The 19,139-nt window shown below is 44.3% G+C and overlaps 1 protein-coding gene across 2 annotated transcripts in view; it reads right to left on the reverse strand.

The window, feature by feature from the left end:
- The window catches only part of LOC139562238 (adenosine kinase-like), a 28,780-nt gene extending 12,849 nt beyond the window's left edge, over positions 1-15,931 (reverse strand). The window contains exons 1-2 of one of the 2 annotated variants that reach the window (XM_071379738.1): positions 15,656-15,931; positions 5,166-5,240 (exon numbers count right to left, since the gene is read on the reverse strand). In XM_071379738.1, the coding sequence (XP_071235839.1) occupies positions 5,166-5,240; positions 15,656-15,828 (248 nt within the window). In that variant the 5' untranslated portion in view covers positions 15,829-15,931. Of the gene's footprint in view, positions 1-5,165; positions 5,241-6,740; positions 6,880-15,655 lie in introns of those variants that run through there. The other variant, XM_071379739.1, reaches the window with a different exon arrangement.
- Positions 15,932-19,139: the final 3,208 nt, after the last annotated feature.

The following is a 19,139-nucleotide window of genomic DNA, read 5'->3' on the forward strand; positions in this document are numbered from 1 at the left end:
GGTGTGCGTCTTCACGCAAAAGATGGATCTCATTTAGGGATAACAATCCCTTGTCCTAAATGAGATAACGATCCCTTGTCCTAACACAAATCGTTGTCACTTTCACTTGCAACACTTCCCACAAACAAGTCACTTTCAGCTGAAACGGGTGTCGTGGATTCTGTTCCGAGTGCATCTGCCCACCTGGCAGTTTCTCTTCCCCCGGGAGCTGTATGCAATTTTGCTTGCGCAATGGCTCGCGTGGAATCTTTGCTGCTGCTGCCTTGGCCCTCATATGTCTCTCACGTAGCCCGTGTGCCAGATAAAGTCTCCTCCTGCTCATGGTTTTGTTCAATTACTGCTTGAACACCACGTGTGCGTTGACAGCAGCCAAGCCAAGCAGGTTGTAGAACACAGCAGCAAGCCAGCGGCGAGTTCCACCTTTCACCGAGTACAGCCGTGCCATCTGATCCAAAACATCCACACCGACCTATAGAATAGAATAAAAAAAGGTGAGGATCATTTTCTCATAGGAAAAACAAGTGTGATACAGAAGAGCATAATGCATTGCATAAGTTAATCTATATATGGCGATGTGTATTACGTAATAGTGACATACCTTTGTTCGTTGTAGTGTGTAATAGTCTCCGGTTTTCTCGTTGTGTCCCGATCAATGGCAACTGTCGACTGTCGGATGCGTGGTGCTCAAGACTCAAATGTTATTTCTTGCCTTGGTAATGTGTGAGTGTTGGCTTGCCATTCTGAAGCACTGTTTGAATATTTATTTATTTAACCTTTATTTAACTAGGTTGTGGAGAACTCTTACTGTGCAGTTGCCTTATTTTGCACTAAGGGAGGGAGCTCCCATCTCCTTTGTTCATGGTGCCGACCGGGGTTGTTTTCTTGCAAGCAACTTGTTCGCCAATGACAATGAAGAAATTGTCCATGGTGACATTTCGCCCCTTGCCAATGTAAGATCCCACAAGCATCATCACATTATCCAACACTCGCCCACCTGCTGCCCGATATGGATATTTTCCCAGATATGGAAAGCCGTTCAGCACAAATCAGAAGGATAATCAGAGATGGTCACGATCCATTTCTTTTTCATTCAAATCTTGTAGTAATGCTAATGCAGCATGTCCATCCATTCGTCTTGGTCTTCTCATTGTAAATGACACACGCTCTCACTGTGTAACCTACTCCAAGTAGGCCTAGAGCAAACTAATAAGACTGCTTGGATTTGGTGGACTGGTAAAGGGTCAACTGTTTTGAGAGTATAATTAGAAAATACTAATACAATAGAATTGCCCACCCTGTTCTTCATTCACAATTAGTGATTTCATAATTGTATTTATCTGTGCATGGCTGTGCCATGCAAATCTATGGCTGCGCCATGCCCTACCACAGTCAACACATTTTACAGTAAACATATAATGGAATAGAACAGAAAAATAAAATCCCAAATAGCTGTTGCTGATTGTAACCGGTACTCACATGGGCATAGAGCCATGGTTATTCTAGAAAGAGTTATGAAACAGAGAGACCATCAGCACAATTTGTAGAGTTGTTTGGCAAAAATAGGTTCATTAGAAACCTTGGAATCTTCTCTTTCCGATAGGGTATAGCAATCAAAACGTCTGTCCTGCATCGACTTCTGTAGGAGGATATGAAAGAAGTGCTATTTGGTAAGCTCTGTTCCCTTCTTAGTCAATGCATTGTCATCAGTCTCTTCATTCTCAATTTGATAATATTGTCACCAGGGTTGGAAATTAACACCAGCCAAATGAGGGTAGATTTTGTATGAATGTATATTCCACCAGCCACGTTGGCAGGTGGTCACACAGAGCGTTTGGGAACAATAAACAAAAACAAAAAATCCAAAGCCCACATTTAGAAAGAGGCAGGTGGAAATGACAAGCAAGGCTACTAAAGTGTGACTTTGTTCTCGTGTTTCTTGGCCATTTAAATCAGTTTGTTCACATGCTTTTTCGATGTTAGTTTGAGTTTGTTGCAACTGTCTGCTGCTAGGAAGACATTGCAGTCTGAGATTTTATTTTAAATCACAGACCAGGGAGTGCCCAAGTTACCATGTTAACAGCCCTTCCCTTAAAAGGCCAACTGAAATTTTGTGTCTCACCTAATGATTATTATTATTTTATATTTTTTACCCCTTTTTCTCCCCAATTTATCCCAGTTATCCAATTGGTAGTTACAGTCCTGTCTCATCGCTGCAACTCCCGTACGGACTCGGGAGAGGCGAAGGTCGAGAGCAGTGCGTCCTCCGAAACACAACCCAACCAAGCCGCTTCTTGACACAATGCTTGCTTAACCCGGAAGCCAACCGCACCAATGTGTCGGAGGAAGCGCCGTACACCTGGCGACCGTGTCAGCGTGCACTGCGCCCGGCCCACCACAGGAGTGGCAAGTGCGCGATGGAACAAGGACATCCCTGCCGGCCAAACCCTCCCCTAACCCGGATGACGCTAGGGCAATTCTGCGCCACCCCATTGGTCTCCCGATCGCGGCCGGCTGCGACAGAGCCTGGACTCGAACCCAGAATCTCTAGTGGCACAACTAGCACTGCGATACAGTGCCTTAGACCACTGCGCCACTCGGGAGGCCGTATGATTGTGCTTGATTGAGCTTTTTTTTTTACCTTAATTTAACTAGGCAAGTCAGTTAAGAACAAATTCTAATTTACAATGACGGCCTACCAAAAGGCAAAAGGCCTCCTGCGGGGACGGGGGACTGGAATTAGAAAAAGAAAATATATTGGACAAAACACACATCACTATATAAAAAGAGACCTAAGGCGACAACATAACAGCAAAACATAACACAGCATGGTAGCAACACAAAAACATGGTACAAACATTGGGCAAAGTCAACAGCACAAAGGTCAAGAAGGTAGAGACAACAATACTTCATACAAAGCAGCCACAACTGTCAGTAAGAATGTCCATGATTGTGTCGTTGAATGAAGCGATGGAGATAAAACTGTCCAGTTTGACTGTTTGTTGCAGCTCGTTCCAGTCGCTAGCTGCAGCGAACTGAAGAGGAGAGACCCAGGGATGTGTGTGCTTTGGGGAGCTTTAACAGAATGTGACTGGCAGAATGGGTGTTGTATGTGGAGGATGAGGGCTGCAGTAGATATCTCAGATAGGGGGAGTGAGGCCTAAGATGGTTTTATAAATACGTATCAACCAGTGGGTCTTGCGACGGGTATACAGAGATGACCAGTTTACAGACGAGTATAGAGTGCAGTGATGTGTCCTATAAGGAGCATTGGTGATAAATCTGATGGCCGAATGTTAAAGAACATCTAGCCGCTCGAGAGCACCCTTACCTGCCGATCTACAAATTATGTCTCTATAATCGAGCATGGGTAGGATGGTCATCTGAATCAGGGTTAGTTTGGCAGCTGGGATGAAAGAGGAGCGATTACGATAGAGGAAACCAAGTCTAGATTTAACTTTAGCCTGCAGCTTTGATATGTGCTGAGAGAAGGACAGTGCACCATCCAGCATTACTCCCAAGTACTTGTATGAGGTGACTACCAGAGAAAGCATGTTGGCTTTGTTGTAGAGCATTTAACACAAAATCCGGGGAGGGTCCAGCCGAGTATAAGACTGTATCATCTGCATATAAATGGATGAGAGAGATTCCTACCGCCTGAGCTATGTTGTTGATGTAAATTGAGAAGAGCCTGGGGCCTAGGATCGAGCCTTGGGGTACTCCCTCGGTGACAGGTAGTGGCTGAGACAGCAGATTTTCTGACTTGATATACTGCACTCTTTGAGAGAGGTAGTTAGCAAACCAATCACAGCCGGATGTAATACAGACTGGATTCGAACCAGGGACTGAAGTGACGCACTGAGATAGAGTGCTTTAGACCGCTGCGCCACTCGGGAGCTTTAACTTAAGTCTGCTTGAAAATCTATGGAAAGACTTGAAAACAGTTCTCTAACAATGATCAACAACCAATTTCAACCAAGCTCAGCGTTCAACACCATAGTGCCCTCAAAGCTCATCAATAAGCTAAGGACCCTGGGACTAAACACCTCCCTCTGCAACTGGATCCTGGACTTCCTGACGGGCCGCCCACAGGTGGTAAGGGTAGGTAACAACACATCCGCCACACTGAGCCTCAACACAGGCCCATCAGGCCCATCAGGGGTGCATGGTCAGTCCCTTCCTGTACTCCCTGTTCACTTATGACTGCATGGCCAGGCACGACTCCAACACCATCATTAAATTTGCAGATGACACAACAGTGGTAGGCCTGATCACCGACGAGACAGCCTATAGGGAGGAGGTCAGAGACCTGGCCGTGTGGTGCCAGGACAACAACCTCTCCCTCAACGTGATCAAGAAAAAGGAGATGATTGTGGACTACAGGAAAAAGAGGGCCGAGTATTGACGGGGCTGCAGTGGAGCAGGTTGAGAGCTAAGTTCCTTGGTGTCCACATCACCAACAAACTAACATGGTCCAAGCACACCAAGACAGTCGTGAAGAGGGCACGACAAAACCTATTCCCCCTCAGGAGACTGAGAAGATTTGGCATGGTCCTCAGATCCTCAAAAGGTTCTACAGCTGCACCATCGAGAGCATTCTGACTGGTTGCATCACTGCCTGGTACGGCAACTGCTCGGCCTCCGACCGCAAGGCACTACAGAGGGTAGTGCGAACGACCCAGTATATCACTGGGGCCAAGCTTCCTGCCATCCAGGACCTCTATACCACGCGGTGTCAGAGGAAGGCCCTAAAAATGGTCAAAGACTCCAGCCACCCTAGTAATAGACTTATCTCTGCTACCGCAAGGCAAGTTATACCGAAGCGCCAAGTCTAGGTCCAAGAGGCTTCTAAACTGCTTCTACCCCCAAGCCATAAGACTCCTGAACATCTAGTCAAATGGCTACCCAAACTATTTGCAATGCCCCCTCCCCACACCACCGCTGGTCTCTTTTGTCATCTATGTATAGTCACTTTAATAACTCTACCTACATGTACATACTACCTCAACTAACTGTGCACTTGTGTAGTGCACATCAGAGTGCAGATGGTGTTCACACCTGTTCAAACGAACCAAACATAGAGGGTAAACGCACCAGAGTAAAAAACTAAACAAAAATCCTAACGAACTAGGTGTGAAAGCCACCGACGCCCTTCCCCAGTGACTCACTTTTCCAGGAAGTCCTTGTCCACGACGGCTGAGATGTCCAGCAGGGGGTTCCCCATCCCGAACAGAGAATTAGGGCTGTAAAACACAGACACACACACATTATTACCAGTCACAACATTAGTTTTGTATTGTTACAAACCCTCAGAAAATGTCATATGCATATGGTGGAATAACATAGTCTATGCGTTCCATCGACCGTCCCATAAGTGCCCCGTTCACGCAACGGCAGAATTATAGGTAGGCCTAAACCGTCTAACGTCAATAGGTGAGAATATGGACTGTGAACACAGATGGTGTTAACACAGATGTGATAGAAGCCCTATGTTCATTCATGCATCATCACATGACATATTTCACGAAAAGGCACCATCAGGAGGATAGCAGTGTGTGTGTCTTCCAGGGATGAGTGGAACACAAAGCTTGACTTTGTAACAGTTGTGGAGTCTTGTGACGAGCGTTATCCCAAACATGTTTCTAAACCAAGGTCTCTCCATACCCACCTCTCCTCCCCCTCTGAGACCCAATAGTAAAACAGAAGACTGAACAAACAGACCTGCCTGCCTGCGTGTGTGGGAGAGTGTCAGGGAGTTTCAGCTACGAGTCAAAAGACTGACACCACTGAGGGACACAGTGCCAGAGTGATAAGCATATTAAAATCAGGCTTCAGTTCACACACACGCACGCACGCCTTCGGTATAATATTCAACCTTAAGAAAAAGAAAAGCGGACAGGCTGTGCAGGGTCAGGGTGAACCTTGTTGAACTCTCTCTCGCTACTGTACATCTGGGGTGTATTCATTAGTGCACACTGCAGCGAAACAAAAATAAGTGTTTCTTGATGGACAAGTTCAGGTTATTCCCTCCCTGTTTCAGCCGTTTGCTTCCTGCACAGCCTTGTAGCAGTGTGAAAATGTATCAGGTAACAATAACGTAAATTCCTGCGCCAAAGCCTGCTACCTTATCCTCCAACGGAGACATTTCTTTATAAGTGCCTAAATGTCCTTTCATCTACTGTACTTAATTGTTTTGCATACATGTTTATAAATGATGTAATGTATAATAACTGATACTAATATATACTATAGAGGATTAAATGTATTATGACGCCAAAGGAAATATGTACCATGTTTGATTATGATTGTTTTTTAGTGTCTCAAAACTCTTTGAGTGGTCCACAATGTAGTTTAAAAAAATATGTATTTTGTATTCTCAAATTGTATCAGTCTGCAGTGACACTTCAATAAAATGTAACTTACTATAGTCTTCATTAATACACTATGTTAATAGGCCTCTAGGGAGTTGGCCCGTTCATAATAAAATTATTATCAGTGTTTCATTGACACCCCACCCTTAATACACACAGGTTCCTACTGAACACGCTCTCCATCTGCTCGCTTAAGATTACAGAGTGGTGAGCCAATTTCCCTACCACCAGACCAGCTACACCATCACCATCATTTCAGCATCCTACCATCCACTGTATAGATAGACCCAACACCTCAGCATTGAACCATGTACTTTACAGACTATATAACACAATGCACATCAGGTCCTCTCCCTAGTCTAGTGTCCTTACCGTGCTGCTGGCATGGTGTGCGTCTTTTTGTCTCAGTAACAGTTTCACTCTGTGTAACAGACCTGTTGGCCGCCTCAGACAAACCAGCCAAAAAGGACTCTTCGTTCCCAAACCTCGGGTTAAAATCTCTCTTGATGAATCGCTTGAATCGATTTTTTCTGAAAGCCTGACCCCTCCTTTCTAGCTGGTCTGATAGGCTACGTGAGAAGAGGGCGTGACAAAGTACTGCTGTCTGGATCTGTGATTGGTGAGCTTCACTATTTTGTCTCCCGGCCGTTCATTATTACAGCGTAATGTGTGTGACAAAATGTGCAGATCATATTCAGACACTTTCGCGATAGAATAACACCCACACCAAGTATCAGAATAGCTAACGTTAGCTGGCTAAATTAGAGGGCGATGTACAAGTATTTAGAAAATTGCGTATAATAATGATGCAATGAATCAATTGTGAACACGTGGGAGGCATGCATGCATTTACTAAATAACGTTCAAGTCGTTATCAGAGCAACTCAGAAAACACATTCTTGTAAATTATAATTAGCTGACGTTAGCGAGCCTAGACGACGAGCTAGCGGAGTGGGTAGCTCCCGGTGACACGACAGTGACATTGAAATTATGCTGAGGAAAGCGCTACTCAGCCTCAGACTAAACATTAGTTTCGTCGGTGCTTCAAGGACTTTGAGTCACAGACAGACCGAGACTTGGGTGACAATGTATTGAGCCCCTACCACAGACAGACCGAGACTTGGGTGACAGTGTATTGAGCCCCTACCTCTGACCCCTAACCTACTATGAACGCAGAGAACTTCACACGCTAACTACACCGGCCACGCGCGTGCTCATGTTGATTTTGTCCATCCACACCAACTATATTAATTTGGGGACAGGTAGAAACATTCATGGGCATTTAGCAGTAGTGTAAAGTACTTTAGTCGTTTTTTGGGGAGAGTTTCATTTTTTTTTTTTACTATTATACATTCCTTTAAGAAAATATTGTACTTTTTACTCCATACATTTTCCCATTCCATCTTTTGAATTGAAATAATGAAAAATTAAATTCATTTCTGAAGTCAAGAAGCTACTACTACTAGCTAGCTACATTGACTAGCTAGGCTCACAATGTAAACAAATGCAACTTGTGCAATTAGAGGATAATTTAGTACAACCACTAGTAACAATTTAATGAGTACTTGCAGAAAACTGGACCAAATCTACTGTATTTACACATAATATATTAATTTGGTACAGTACAGTAGATATAATAAAATATAATAAAGTATAATAAAGATATAATAAAATATAATAAAGATGCTCTTCCTCTCTGCTCCTCTCCCAAAACAACGCACTCTGTGTAGGAGGTAGAACTTCAAGCAACAGCTTACATGCTGACCAAACCGCATGTCCGCATGCGCCATCACGTGCAAGTTGATTTTGTTCACCCACACCAGAAGCGACCAGGACACGCAGGTTGAAATATCAAAACAAACTGAACCAATTATATTAATTTGGGGACAGGTCAAAAATAAGTAAACATTTATGACAATTTAGCTAGCTAGCTTGCTGTTGCTAGCTAATTTGTCCTGGTATATAAACATTGAGTTATTTTACCTGAAATGCACAAGGTCCTCTACTCTGACAATCCACAGATTAAAACGGTAAACCAAATTTGTTTCTCCTAATCTCTCCTCCTTCCTTCAGGCTTCTTTTTCTTCTTTGGACTTTATATGGCGGTTTGCAACCAACTTTACAGCATTACTACAACCAACCAGTGTGGTCTTAAATTCATCTTTCAATCACCCATGTGGGTATATGCTCCTAAAAACCAACGAGGAGATGGCACGTGGGTATATGCTCCTAAAAAACAATGAGATGGGAGAGGCCGGACGAGCGTCACAAATAGAACCAATTTCTATTGAGACGCGCGACAGCAGTGTGGGTGCAATGATTGAATAACATGTATGTGCACATTTATTTTGCAACGCGAGCGGTGTGGTCAGCATGTTATAGTGGAGCTGAAGTGTAAAGGGTTTATGTACAGCAGTGTTCTAGACTATTGGTCAGTTGGCTTTCATACTTTTCAATTTTCAGCACAGCTCAAGTAATTTCTCCAACTGTCAACACATTCAAATGAATAGAAGATGCATTGGTTGGGAATTGTGGGGATGTGTGTGTTCAGGCTGTGTCCCCCCCCGCATATGGAGCCGTGTAGCTATGTCACAATGGGACGCAGGACTATTGCATCCTAGTGTCTGTGGACTATGATTTACTCTTAAGTCTGCACCAACGGTAAGCACACAGAGCAGGCTTTATACATTGGAACACACTGCTACCTCACCTATATATTATGTCAGTGGTGTAGTGGAGGGTAGGCCTATACGTAGGTACAATGCATTCGGAAAGTATTCAGACCCCTTGACTTTTTGCACATTTTGTTACATTAGTGTTATTCTAAAATGGCTTCAATATTTTTTTCCATCAATCTACACACAATACCCCAAGACAAAGCGAAAACAGAAATACCTTATTTATTTACATAAGTATTCAGAACCTTTGCTATGAGACTTGAAATTGAGCTCAGGTGCATCCTGTTTCCATTGATCATCCTTGAGATGTTTCTACAACTTCGAGTCCACCTGTGGTAAATTCAATTGATTGGACATGACTTGGAAGGCACACACCTGTCTATATAAGGTCCCACAGTTGACAGTGCATGTCAGAACAAAAACCAAGCCATGAGGTTGGAGGAATTGTCCTTAGAGCTAAGAGACATGATTGTGTCGAGGCACAGATCTGGGGAAGGGTATCAACAAATGTCTGCAGCATTGAAGGTCCCCAAGAACGCAGTGGCCTCCATCAATCTTAAATGGAAGAAGTTTGGAACCACCAAGACTCTTCCTAGAGCTGGCTGGCCGGCCAAACTGAGTAATCGGGGGTGAAAGGCCTTGGTCAGGGAGGTGACCAAAAACTCAATGGTCACTGTCAGAGCTGCTGAGTTCCTCTGTGGAGATGGGAGAACCTTCCAGAAGGACAACCATCTCTGCAGCACTCCACCAATCAGGCCTTTATGGTAGAGTGGCCAGACTGACGCCACTCCTCAGTAAAAGGCACAACAGCCCGCTTGGAGTTTGACAAAAGGCACCTAAAGGACTCTCAGACCATGAGAAACAAGATTCTGTGGTCTGACAAAACCGAGATTGAACTATTTGGCCAGAATGCCAAGCGCCATGTCTGGAGGAAACCTGGCACCATCCCTACGGTGAAGAATGGTGGTGGCAGTATCATGCTGTGGGGATGTTTGTCAGCGGTAGGGACTGAGACTAGTCAGGATAGAGGGGGAAATGAATGGAGCAAGGGACAGAGAGATCCTTGATGAAAACCTGCTCCAGAGCGTTCAGGAACTCAGACTGGGTTCACCTTCTAACAGGACGACACTAAGCACACAGCCAAGACAATGCAGGCGTGGCTTCGGGACAAGACTCTGAATGTCCGCGAGTGGCCCAGCCAGAACCCGGACTTGAACCCAATCGAACATCTCTGGAGAGATCTGAAAATAGCTGTGCAGTGACGCTCCCCATCCAACCTGACAGAGCTTGATGTGATCTGTAGAGAAGTGCCAAAGCTTGTAGCGTCATACCCAAGAAGACTTGAGGCTGTCATCGCTGCCAAAGATGCTTCAACAAAGTACTGAGCAAAGGGTCTGAAAACGTATGTAAATGTAATCAATTTATTTGTAATAAATCTGCAAAAATGTCTAAACCTGTTTTTGCTTTGTAATAATGGAGGCATTGTGTGTAGATTGATGAGGGGAAAAAACTATTTAATCAATTTTAAAATAAGGCTTTAACATAACACAATGTGGAAAAAGTCAAGGGGTCTGAATACTTTCCAAATGCACTATATACCCACAAATTTCTCAGTAGGCATTGTGTATAGGCCTACTCACTTCTTAATCCCCACGATTCGTATCAAAGTAGTGTAGTGGTTATATGCTGTATCAATTAATAAGGTTGATGGAATAGATCAAAATGTTTAGCTTAAAATGTTTAACTTTTATTTCTTCACATTTTAGGCACTACAATGTGCACACAGTGGTAGGCCTATGCAGGAATGTTCTAAAATTATATTTACGGGAAAATGCCTAAAATGCGCACAGCACATGCAAGCGGTTTCACAGATAGAGATGGAAATATCTGTTTGAAATTTAGAGAGGGGAGATCTAAAGATGGATCAACTATCATGGGTTGCTAATATGACTAGGATAAAGCCTTTGGCTGCTAGATAATTAAATAAAGTTGAAAGAAAACCAATAGAACAGTATAATAGAACAGGAGAACATCAACATTTATTATGAGTATTTCTGTGAATTCATGTGGCGCTCTGCAATATCACTGCATGTTTTGGAACTACTGAATCTAACACGCCAATGTAAAATAAGATTTTTGGATATAAATATGAACTTTACCGAACAAAACATACATGTATTGTGTAACATGAAGTCCTATGAGTGTCATCTGATGAAGATCATCAAAGGTTAGTGATGAATTTTATCTCTATTTGTGCTTTTTGTGACTCCTCTCTTTGGCGGGAAAAATGGCTGGGTTTATCTGTGACTTGGTGGTGACCTAACATAATCGTTTGTGGAGCTTTCGCTGTAAAGAATTTTTGAAATCAGACACTGTCTGGATTAACGAGAATTGTATCTTTAAAATGGTGCCTAATACTTGTATGTTTGAGGAATTTGATTTATGAGATTTGTTGTTTTGTATTTGGGGTTCCGCTAGCGGAACGGGGTACATGCATACTGCATGTAACAACCAGTTACATGACCTACAGCGTGGTCAAGCAAGTTAATGTTCATCATTTTTAGACTACTAAACAACTATTGATTTAGAACCACAGAGTTACTGCAAGTCGCAAAGAAAACAGGAGCTGCCTCCACTATTCCAGCACCATCAAATCACCTATGCTTAGTCTAACACAGTGACAACTAAAAGATAACAAAAACAATTTAGTCCCATCAACGTACACTAAATATGATGTGGCTGTCCATGGTTCTGATTTGTGTGTGTGTGTCTGCGTTCGTGCAAGTAGAAAAAAATGTTGACTCACCCTACTTGTAGAGAAATGCCAATGCCATCCTCCTCTCTTTCATGTTGACGAAACGGTCTATGACTATGCCATACAGTAGGCCTAAACGCTTTTACCACAAGTCCAAATCCCCATCTCCATCCATGGCTAATTTAGGAAAAGGACAATTTTAGCTAGCTTGCCAGCCACTAGAGGACAACGTATTTTTCTTGATGCGATAGGAGTGATGCCAAATACAAACTGGCTTCCCTTGACACTTTTTTTTGGTGCGCCAGGACCATTCACAGTTGAGCTCAACGCTGATTGGCTATTATTTTATACTTAATTTTTAATCAATGGAGGCCAAATTCCATTTATCAAGGGAGGCTTGCTTCCATTGCATTCAACGCTACGGGTGGCAACAATGTCATGCTGTTTCTCTCGTTCGGATGCTTTCTCTGGTGAGATACATTCAGCCTCTTGGGAATTTAAGGAAAATTACGAAAATACAAAGACGAAAGATATATTTTTATATCGTTTTCTTGGTCCATTTTTTGAGAAGCCTGGCTTCACTTGGCATCCATGAATACACGGCACTGGTATTTCAATAGTCCACCGAAATATTTTTTCTGCATTAAAATAAATGGCCTAGAGTAGTGTCCCAGTTTGACAGTGGGCGATTGGCATACCGGGACACTGTCAAAATGTCAATATTCTAAAAAGGTGTGAGTAGTAAGGATAGCATTAACAGTCATTTTGACTTACAATTACATCCCATTACAAAATGTTGCAATGACACTGAATATCCGTAATTTTTTTATAACCCTAGCATGATTTACCTCAGAACCCGTCATTTTCCTTACCAGGCAGTGTTTCAAACTCATAAACCCTCATCCACTTATCCTCGCCTTATGCCTGTGGGATAATCCCCGCGGCCATATTTGTTGTTGGTCCAAATGATTAGCCAAGCAAGGGAAGTTTTTGCAACGTAAGCCCCCCAGCCCTCGTTTTTATTGGAGTTTGAGAGTGTACAATTATGTTCACTTCGGGGCCTGAAACGTCCTCTGATAACCAGGTGGTGAATCGCATCTCTGCATGTCTGGCAGACATATCAGTGTGGATGACGGATCACCACCTCAAGCTGAACCTCGGCAAGACGGAGCTGCTCTTCCTCCCGGGGAAGGACTGCCCGTTCCATGATCTCGCCATCACGGTTGACAACTCCATTGTGTCCTCCTCCCAGAGTGCTAAGAACCTTGGCGTGATCCTGGACAACACCCTGTCGTTCTCAACTAACATCAAGGCGGTGACCCGTTCCTGTAGGTTCATGCTCTACAACATTCGCAGAGTACGACCCTGCCTCACGCAGGAAGCGGCGCAGGTCCTAATCCAGGCACTTGTCATCTCCCGTCTGGATTACTGCAACTCGCTGTTGGCTGGGCTCCCTGCCTGTGCCATTAAACCCCTACAACTCATCCAGAACGCCGCAGCCCGTCTGGTGTTCAACTTTCCCAAGTTCTCTCACGTCACCCCGCTCCTCCGCTCTCTCCACTGGCTTCCAGTTGAAGCTCGCATCCGCTACAAGACCATGGTGCTTGCCTACGGAGCTGTGAGGGGAACGGCACCTCCGTACCTTCAGGCTCTGATCAGGCCCTACACCCAAACAAGGGCACTGCGTTCATCCACCTCTGGCCTGCTCGCCTCCCTACCTCTGAGGAAGTACAGTTCCCGCTCAGCCCAGTCAAAACTGTTCGCTGCTCTGGCACCCCAATGGTGGAACAAACTCCCTCACGACGCCAGGTCAGCGGAGTCAATCACCACCTTCCGGAGACACCTGAAACCCCACCTCTTTAAGGAATACCTAGGATAGGATAAAGTAATCCTTCTAACCCCCCCCCCCCTTAAAAGAGTTAGATGCACTATTGTAAAGTGGTTGTTCCACTGGATATCATAAGGTGAATGCACCAATTTGTAAGTCGCTCTGGATAAGAGCGTCTGCTAAATGACTTAAATGTAATGTAAATGTAAATGTCCTATAATTCAATTTGCGATGATTGTACATCCGCTAGAAAAGTCAGCCAAAACGTAAAACCTCAACATGGAGTCAACAAACAAATGTAAATAATCTAGAAATTGTGCTACTAATGCACAAACACGTCTCATAAAAGTATTACATTATGTTTTTGTTTGGTTAGCTTTTGGAAATTGTAGAGAAAAAAAAACATTTTCCTTCTTCAGAAGTTCCAGCTAGACAGGCTAACGTTAGTTAGCTAATTAATTTGCTAGCTGGCATACAGTATGCGTATATTGATAATAATATAGTTAATATAAGTAGACATGCAATTATATAATTGACTGTAGCACATATAAAGCACCACAAGCTACTGGTGGCTGAAAACACAATTGTCGCACGAATGACGAATTTCCGGGCAAGGGCAGGCCATTTAAAATGTATTCCTTCCTCCCTCACCCTGCAAGTGTAAACTCATCAGACATCATGTAAGTTACCAGAAGTGTCCACTTAATTTGAGGGCTGAGGGTGTGTCTGTTAAGTGTTTGGAATGCAGCCTATGACTCTAGAGACACGTGACATTACACGGGATACCACGCCCACAATGATGACGGCACACCCAACGAACGCATTTTATCATCACATACTTCCTCACTAACAGTCATTGATTGTTGGTTGTTATTGTACACATTTAAAGATATCCATTACAAAGCGTAAGTGTCCCACTTAAACAATACTCACCCACAGATAATGAGGCTCAACAATGAAGCCAAATCATATAGATCTACATTGTGATTGATAGGCCTATATATATATTTATTCAGTAATTGAATCTTCTTTGCTTGATGAATTGTTCAATAATTATAATAAACAAATGTGTTTATTAACTATAAGACATGATTTGTAATGTCAGTAGCCTATAGGCTATTTAGGGGATAAACGCTGACGTTCTGTACATTACCTTGGAAATAATGGACAATGCCGCGGGAAGAGGCGGAGCCGAGTACTATAATATTCTTATAATAAAGTTTTATGATAATCTTATAGGATTGCTATAGATTTTTTTCTGTAGGGGAAAGCGTAACGTCACTCAAACCTAAATTTTTTACATTTTTCTCAGACTTCAAAAGTGGTCTAAGCATTGTTACCGTTTTCAATATTGTACCACCAACTGAATTTTGCTCTGCCCGGATTCTCTCTTAAGTACCCCCTCAAGTGCATTTTAGCAGTAGAGACCAGCCTATGGTCTCATGAGTGGATAGGCCAAGTACCCCTAGGGGTGCCAGTACCCCTTTGTTGGGAACCACTGAACTTTCAAGTTTGTCTTTCCATTTTTAAACTAAAGTGTGACAGAGCGAAAACCTGAACAACAACAAAAAAGGGAAACTCTTAAACCTGTGAATTTCTTACTCAATTGACAGCCTAATTTATCAGTTTCAATAGTAGGCCTACTATTTGCTTCTTGCACAGTACACATTAGGTTGGCCTGACTGTGAAAGATAATATGAGATTTATCATTTTAGGTCACCACTAAATAATGCTTCCACACACAACTAGCGGACAAAACATGTACGCATTTCATAAACTAGCTAGCTGATGTTACATTCTTTCCATTGACGTGTTCAGACTAATAATGAATGAACGATGCTGAAGTTTAAATGCTTGGTCGATATCTCATTGATTCAGAGTTCACAGGCTAGCCCCTTGCCTCAAGGTTTTGGCAAACATCTAAAGCATAAGCACGTGTACAGTATTTAACTAGCTAAAGCTGCAGCCAGACTCGTGTAGTCAGTAGCCATGCTCAGCAGAGCTGCATTCAGTTAACTATAGCTACCCGAGTTTGGTCGGGGTTTTCCTTGAACTCTCTGAAGTTTTCTCTGGGGTCTTCTTTTCTGGGGTCTTCTTTTCTGGGGTTTTCTTTTCTGGGGTTTTCTTTTCTGGGGTTTTCTTCTCCTTTTTCTCATCTGACAGTCGGAGTTTCTTCGCTCTTGGTTCGCCTGACGCCATGGTTCTGAAGGAACACGCTGCAACCTCCTCGAGTAAAGGTAGCTATCGTGGATATTAATCAAGAGGCAGATAGAGAGCGGAAACGGCTATTAGAATCAACAGACGGAGCCCAAATGTAGCTGCCCACAGACTGCGCCTGACCAGAAAGACAGGAACTTTGGTCAGAAGTTGATGACTTAGTTGTGCGCACTTCGGTCAGTGCATATTACACACAGATATTCACTCATGTCAAGGTTGAATATTTAAAGGTTTTATGTAAAGTTTGATTGTGCTGATAAGAGAGCATACGTGTGCATGGTAAATCAGGCTTCTGTGTATTCATAGGTCGCACCTCTGTCACATCACGTGACGGAGGTGCGATGCCATGCGATGCCATGCCTAGCCGCCCTCTACCGGCGGCACCATAGTGGCAGGGTTGAAATAATTATATATTTTTTAGGAGAAATACCATGGCCGTATATATATATATATCAGGCAGTGAGCGTGCTTTCAGATGAAGTTTTAGTGAATTAAACATGTTCAATTGCTTTCATGAGCTTTTTCTCTCACTGCCCTGAGTTTAAGACAAGGGTTTAGCTATCTTGGAATTTAAGAACATTTCCAAGAACTTTATTTTCAAGAATCGAATTTCTTATTAACTTTTTGCTTCAAATCAAATCAAATCAAATCAAATTTTATTAGTCACATACACATGGTTAGCAGATGTTAATGCGAGTGTAGCGAAATGCTTGTGCTTCTAGTTCCGACAATGCAGTAATAACCAACAGTAATCTAACCTAACAATTCCACACTACTACCTTACACACACACACAAGTGTAAGGGATAAAGAATATGTACATAAAGATATATGGATGAGTGGTGGTACAGAACGGCATGGCAGATGCAGTAGATGGTATAGAGTACGGTATATACATATGAGATGAGTACTGTAGGGTATGTAAACATAAAGTGGCATAGTTTAAAGTGGCTAGTGGTACATGTATTGCATAAAGATGGCAAGATGCAGTAGATGATATAGAGTACAGTATATATACATATGAGATGGGTAATGTAGGGTATGTAAACATTGTATTAAGTGGCATTGCTTAAAGTGGCTAGTGGTACATTTTTACATAATTTCCATCAATTCCCATTTTTTAAAGTGGCTGGAGTTGAGTCAGTATGTTGGCAGCGGCCGCTAAATGTTAGTGGTGGCTGTTTAACAGTCTGATGGCCTTGAGATAGAAGCTGTTTTTCAGTCTCTCGGTCCCTGCTTTGATGCACCTGTACTGACCTCGCCTTCTGGATGATAGCGGGGTGAACAGGCAGTGGCTTGGGTGGTTGTTGTCCTTGATGATCTTTATGGCCTTCCTGTGACATCGGGTGGTGTAGGTGTCCTGGAGGGCAGGTAGTTTGCCCCTGGTGATGCGTTCTGCAGACCTCACTACCCTCTGGAGAGCCTTACGGTTGTGGGCGGAGCAGTTGCCGTACCAGGCGGTGATACAGCCCGACAGGATGCTCTCGATTGTGCATCTGTAGAAGTTTGTGAGTGCTTTTGGTGACAAGCCGAATTTCTTCAGCCTCCTGAGGTTGAAGAGGCGCTGCTGCGCCTTCTTCACAACGCTGTCTGTGTGGGTGGACCAGTTCAGTTTGTCCGTGATGTGTACACCGAGGAACTTAAAACTTTCCACCTTCTCCACTACTGACCCGTCGATGTGGATAGGGGGGTGCTCCCTCTGCTGTTTCCTGAAGTCCACAATCATCTCCTTTGTTTTGTTGACGTTGAGTATGAGGTTATTTTCCTGACACCACACTCCGAGGGCCCTCACCTCCTCCCTGTAGGCCGTCTCGTCGTTGTTGGTGATCAAGCCTACCACTGTAGTGTCATCCGCAAACTTGATGATTGAGTTGGAGGCGTGCATGGCCACGCAGTCGTGGGTGAACAGGGAGTACAGGAGAGGGCTCAGAACGCACCCTTGTGGGGCCCCAGTGTTGAGGATCAGCGGGGTGGAGATGTTGTTACCTACCCTCACCACCTGGGGGCGGCCCGTCAGGAAGTCCAGGACCCAGTTGCACAGGGCGGGGTCGAGACCCAGGGTCTCGAGCTTGATGACGAGTTTGGAGGGTACTATGGTGTTAAATGCTGAGCTGTAATCGATGAACAGCATTCTCACATGGGTATTCCTCTTGTCCAGATGGGTTAGGGCAGTGTGCAGTGTGGTTGCGATTGCGTCGTCTGTGGACCTATTGGGTCGGTAAGCAAATTGGAGTGGGTCTAGGGTGTCCGGTAGGGTGGAGGTGATATGGTCCTTTTTTTTTTTTTTTTTTTTTTTTTTTAATTTTATCCCCTTTTCTCCCCAATTTTTTGTGGTATCCAATCGCTAGTAATTACTATCTTGTCTCATCGCTACAACTCCCGTACGGGCTCGGGAGAGACGAAGGTCGAAAGTCATGCGTCCTCCGAAGCACAACCCAACCTAGCCGCACTGCTTCTTAACACAGCGCGCCTCCAACCCGGAAGCCAGCCGCACCAATGTGTCGGAGGAAACACCGTGCACCCGCCCCCTCGGTTAGCGCGCACTGCGCCCGGCCCGCCACAGGAGTCGCTGGAGCGCGATGAGACAAGGATATCCCTACCGGCCAAACCCTCCCTAACCCGGACGACGCTAAGCCAATTGTGCGTCGCCCCACGGACCTCCCGGTCGCGGCCGGCTGCGACAGAGCCTGGGCGCGAACCCAGACTCTGGTGGCGCAGCATAGCACTGCGATGCAGTGCTCTAGACCACTGCGCCACCCGGGAGGCCCTGTGATATGGTCCTTGACTAGTCTCTCAAAGCACTTCATGATGACGGAAGTGAGTGCTACGGGGCGGTAGTCGTTTAGCTCAGTTACCTTAGCTTTCTTGGGAACAGGAACAATGGTGGCCCTCTTGAAGCATGTGGGAACAGCAGACTGGGATAAGGATTGATTGAATATGTCCGTAAACACACCAGCCAGCTGGTCTGCGCATGCTCTGAGGACGCGGCTGGGAATGCCGTCTGGGCCTGCAGCCTTGCGAGGGTTAACACGTTTAAATGTTTTACTCACCTCGGCTGCAGTGAAGGAGAGCCCGCAGGTTTTGGTAGGGGGCCGTGTCAGTGGCACTGTATTGTCCTCAAAGCGGGCAAAAAAGTTGTTTAGCCTGTCTGGGAGCAAGACATCCTGGTCCTCGACGGGGCTGGTTTTCTTTTTGTAATCCGTGATTGACTGTAGACCCTTGATTGACTGTAGCTTAAGGAGAAACATAAGAAATAGCGCAAGAGACTTTCCAACAACCTTTCGGAGGAATAAC

This window comes from Salvelinus alpinus, chromosome 32 (genome assembly GCF_045679555.1).
Source record: "Salvelinus alpinus chromosome 32, SLU_Salpinus.1, whole genome shotgun sequence".
NCBI classification, from domain to species: domain Eukaryota; kingdom Metazoa; phylum Chordata; class Actinopteri; order Salmoniformes; family Salmonidae; genus Salvelinus; species Salvelinus alpinus.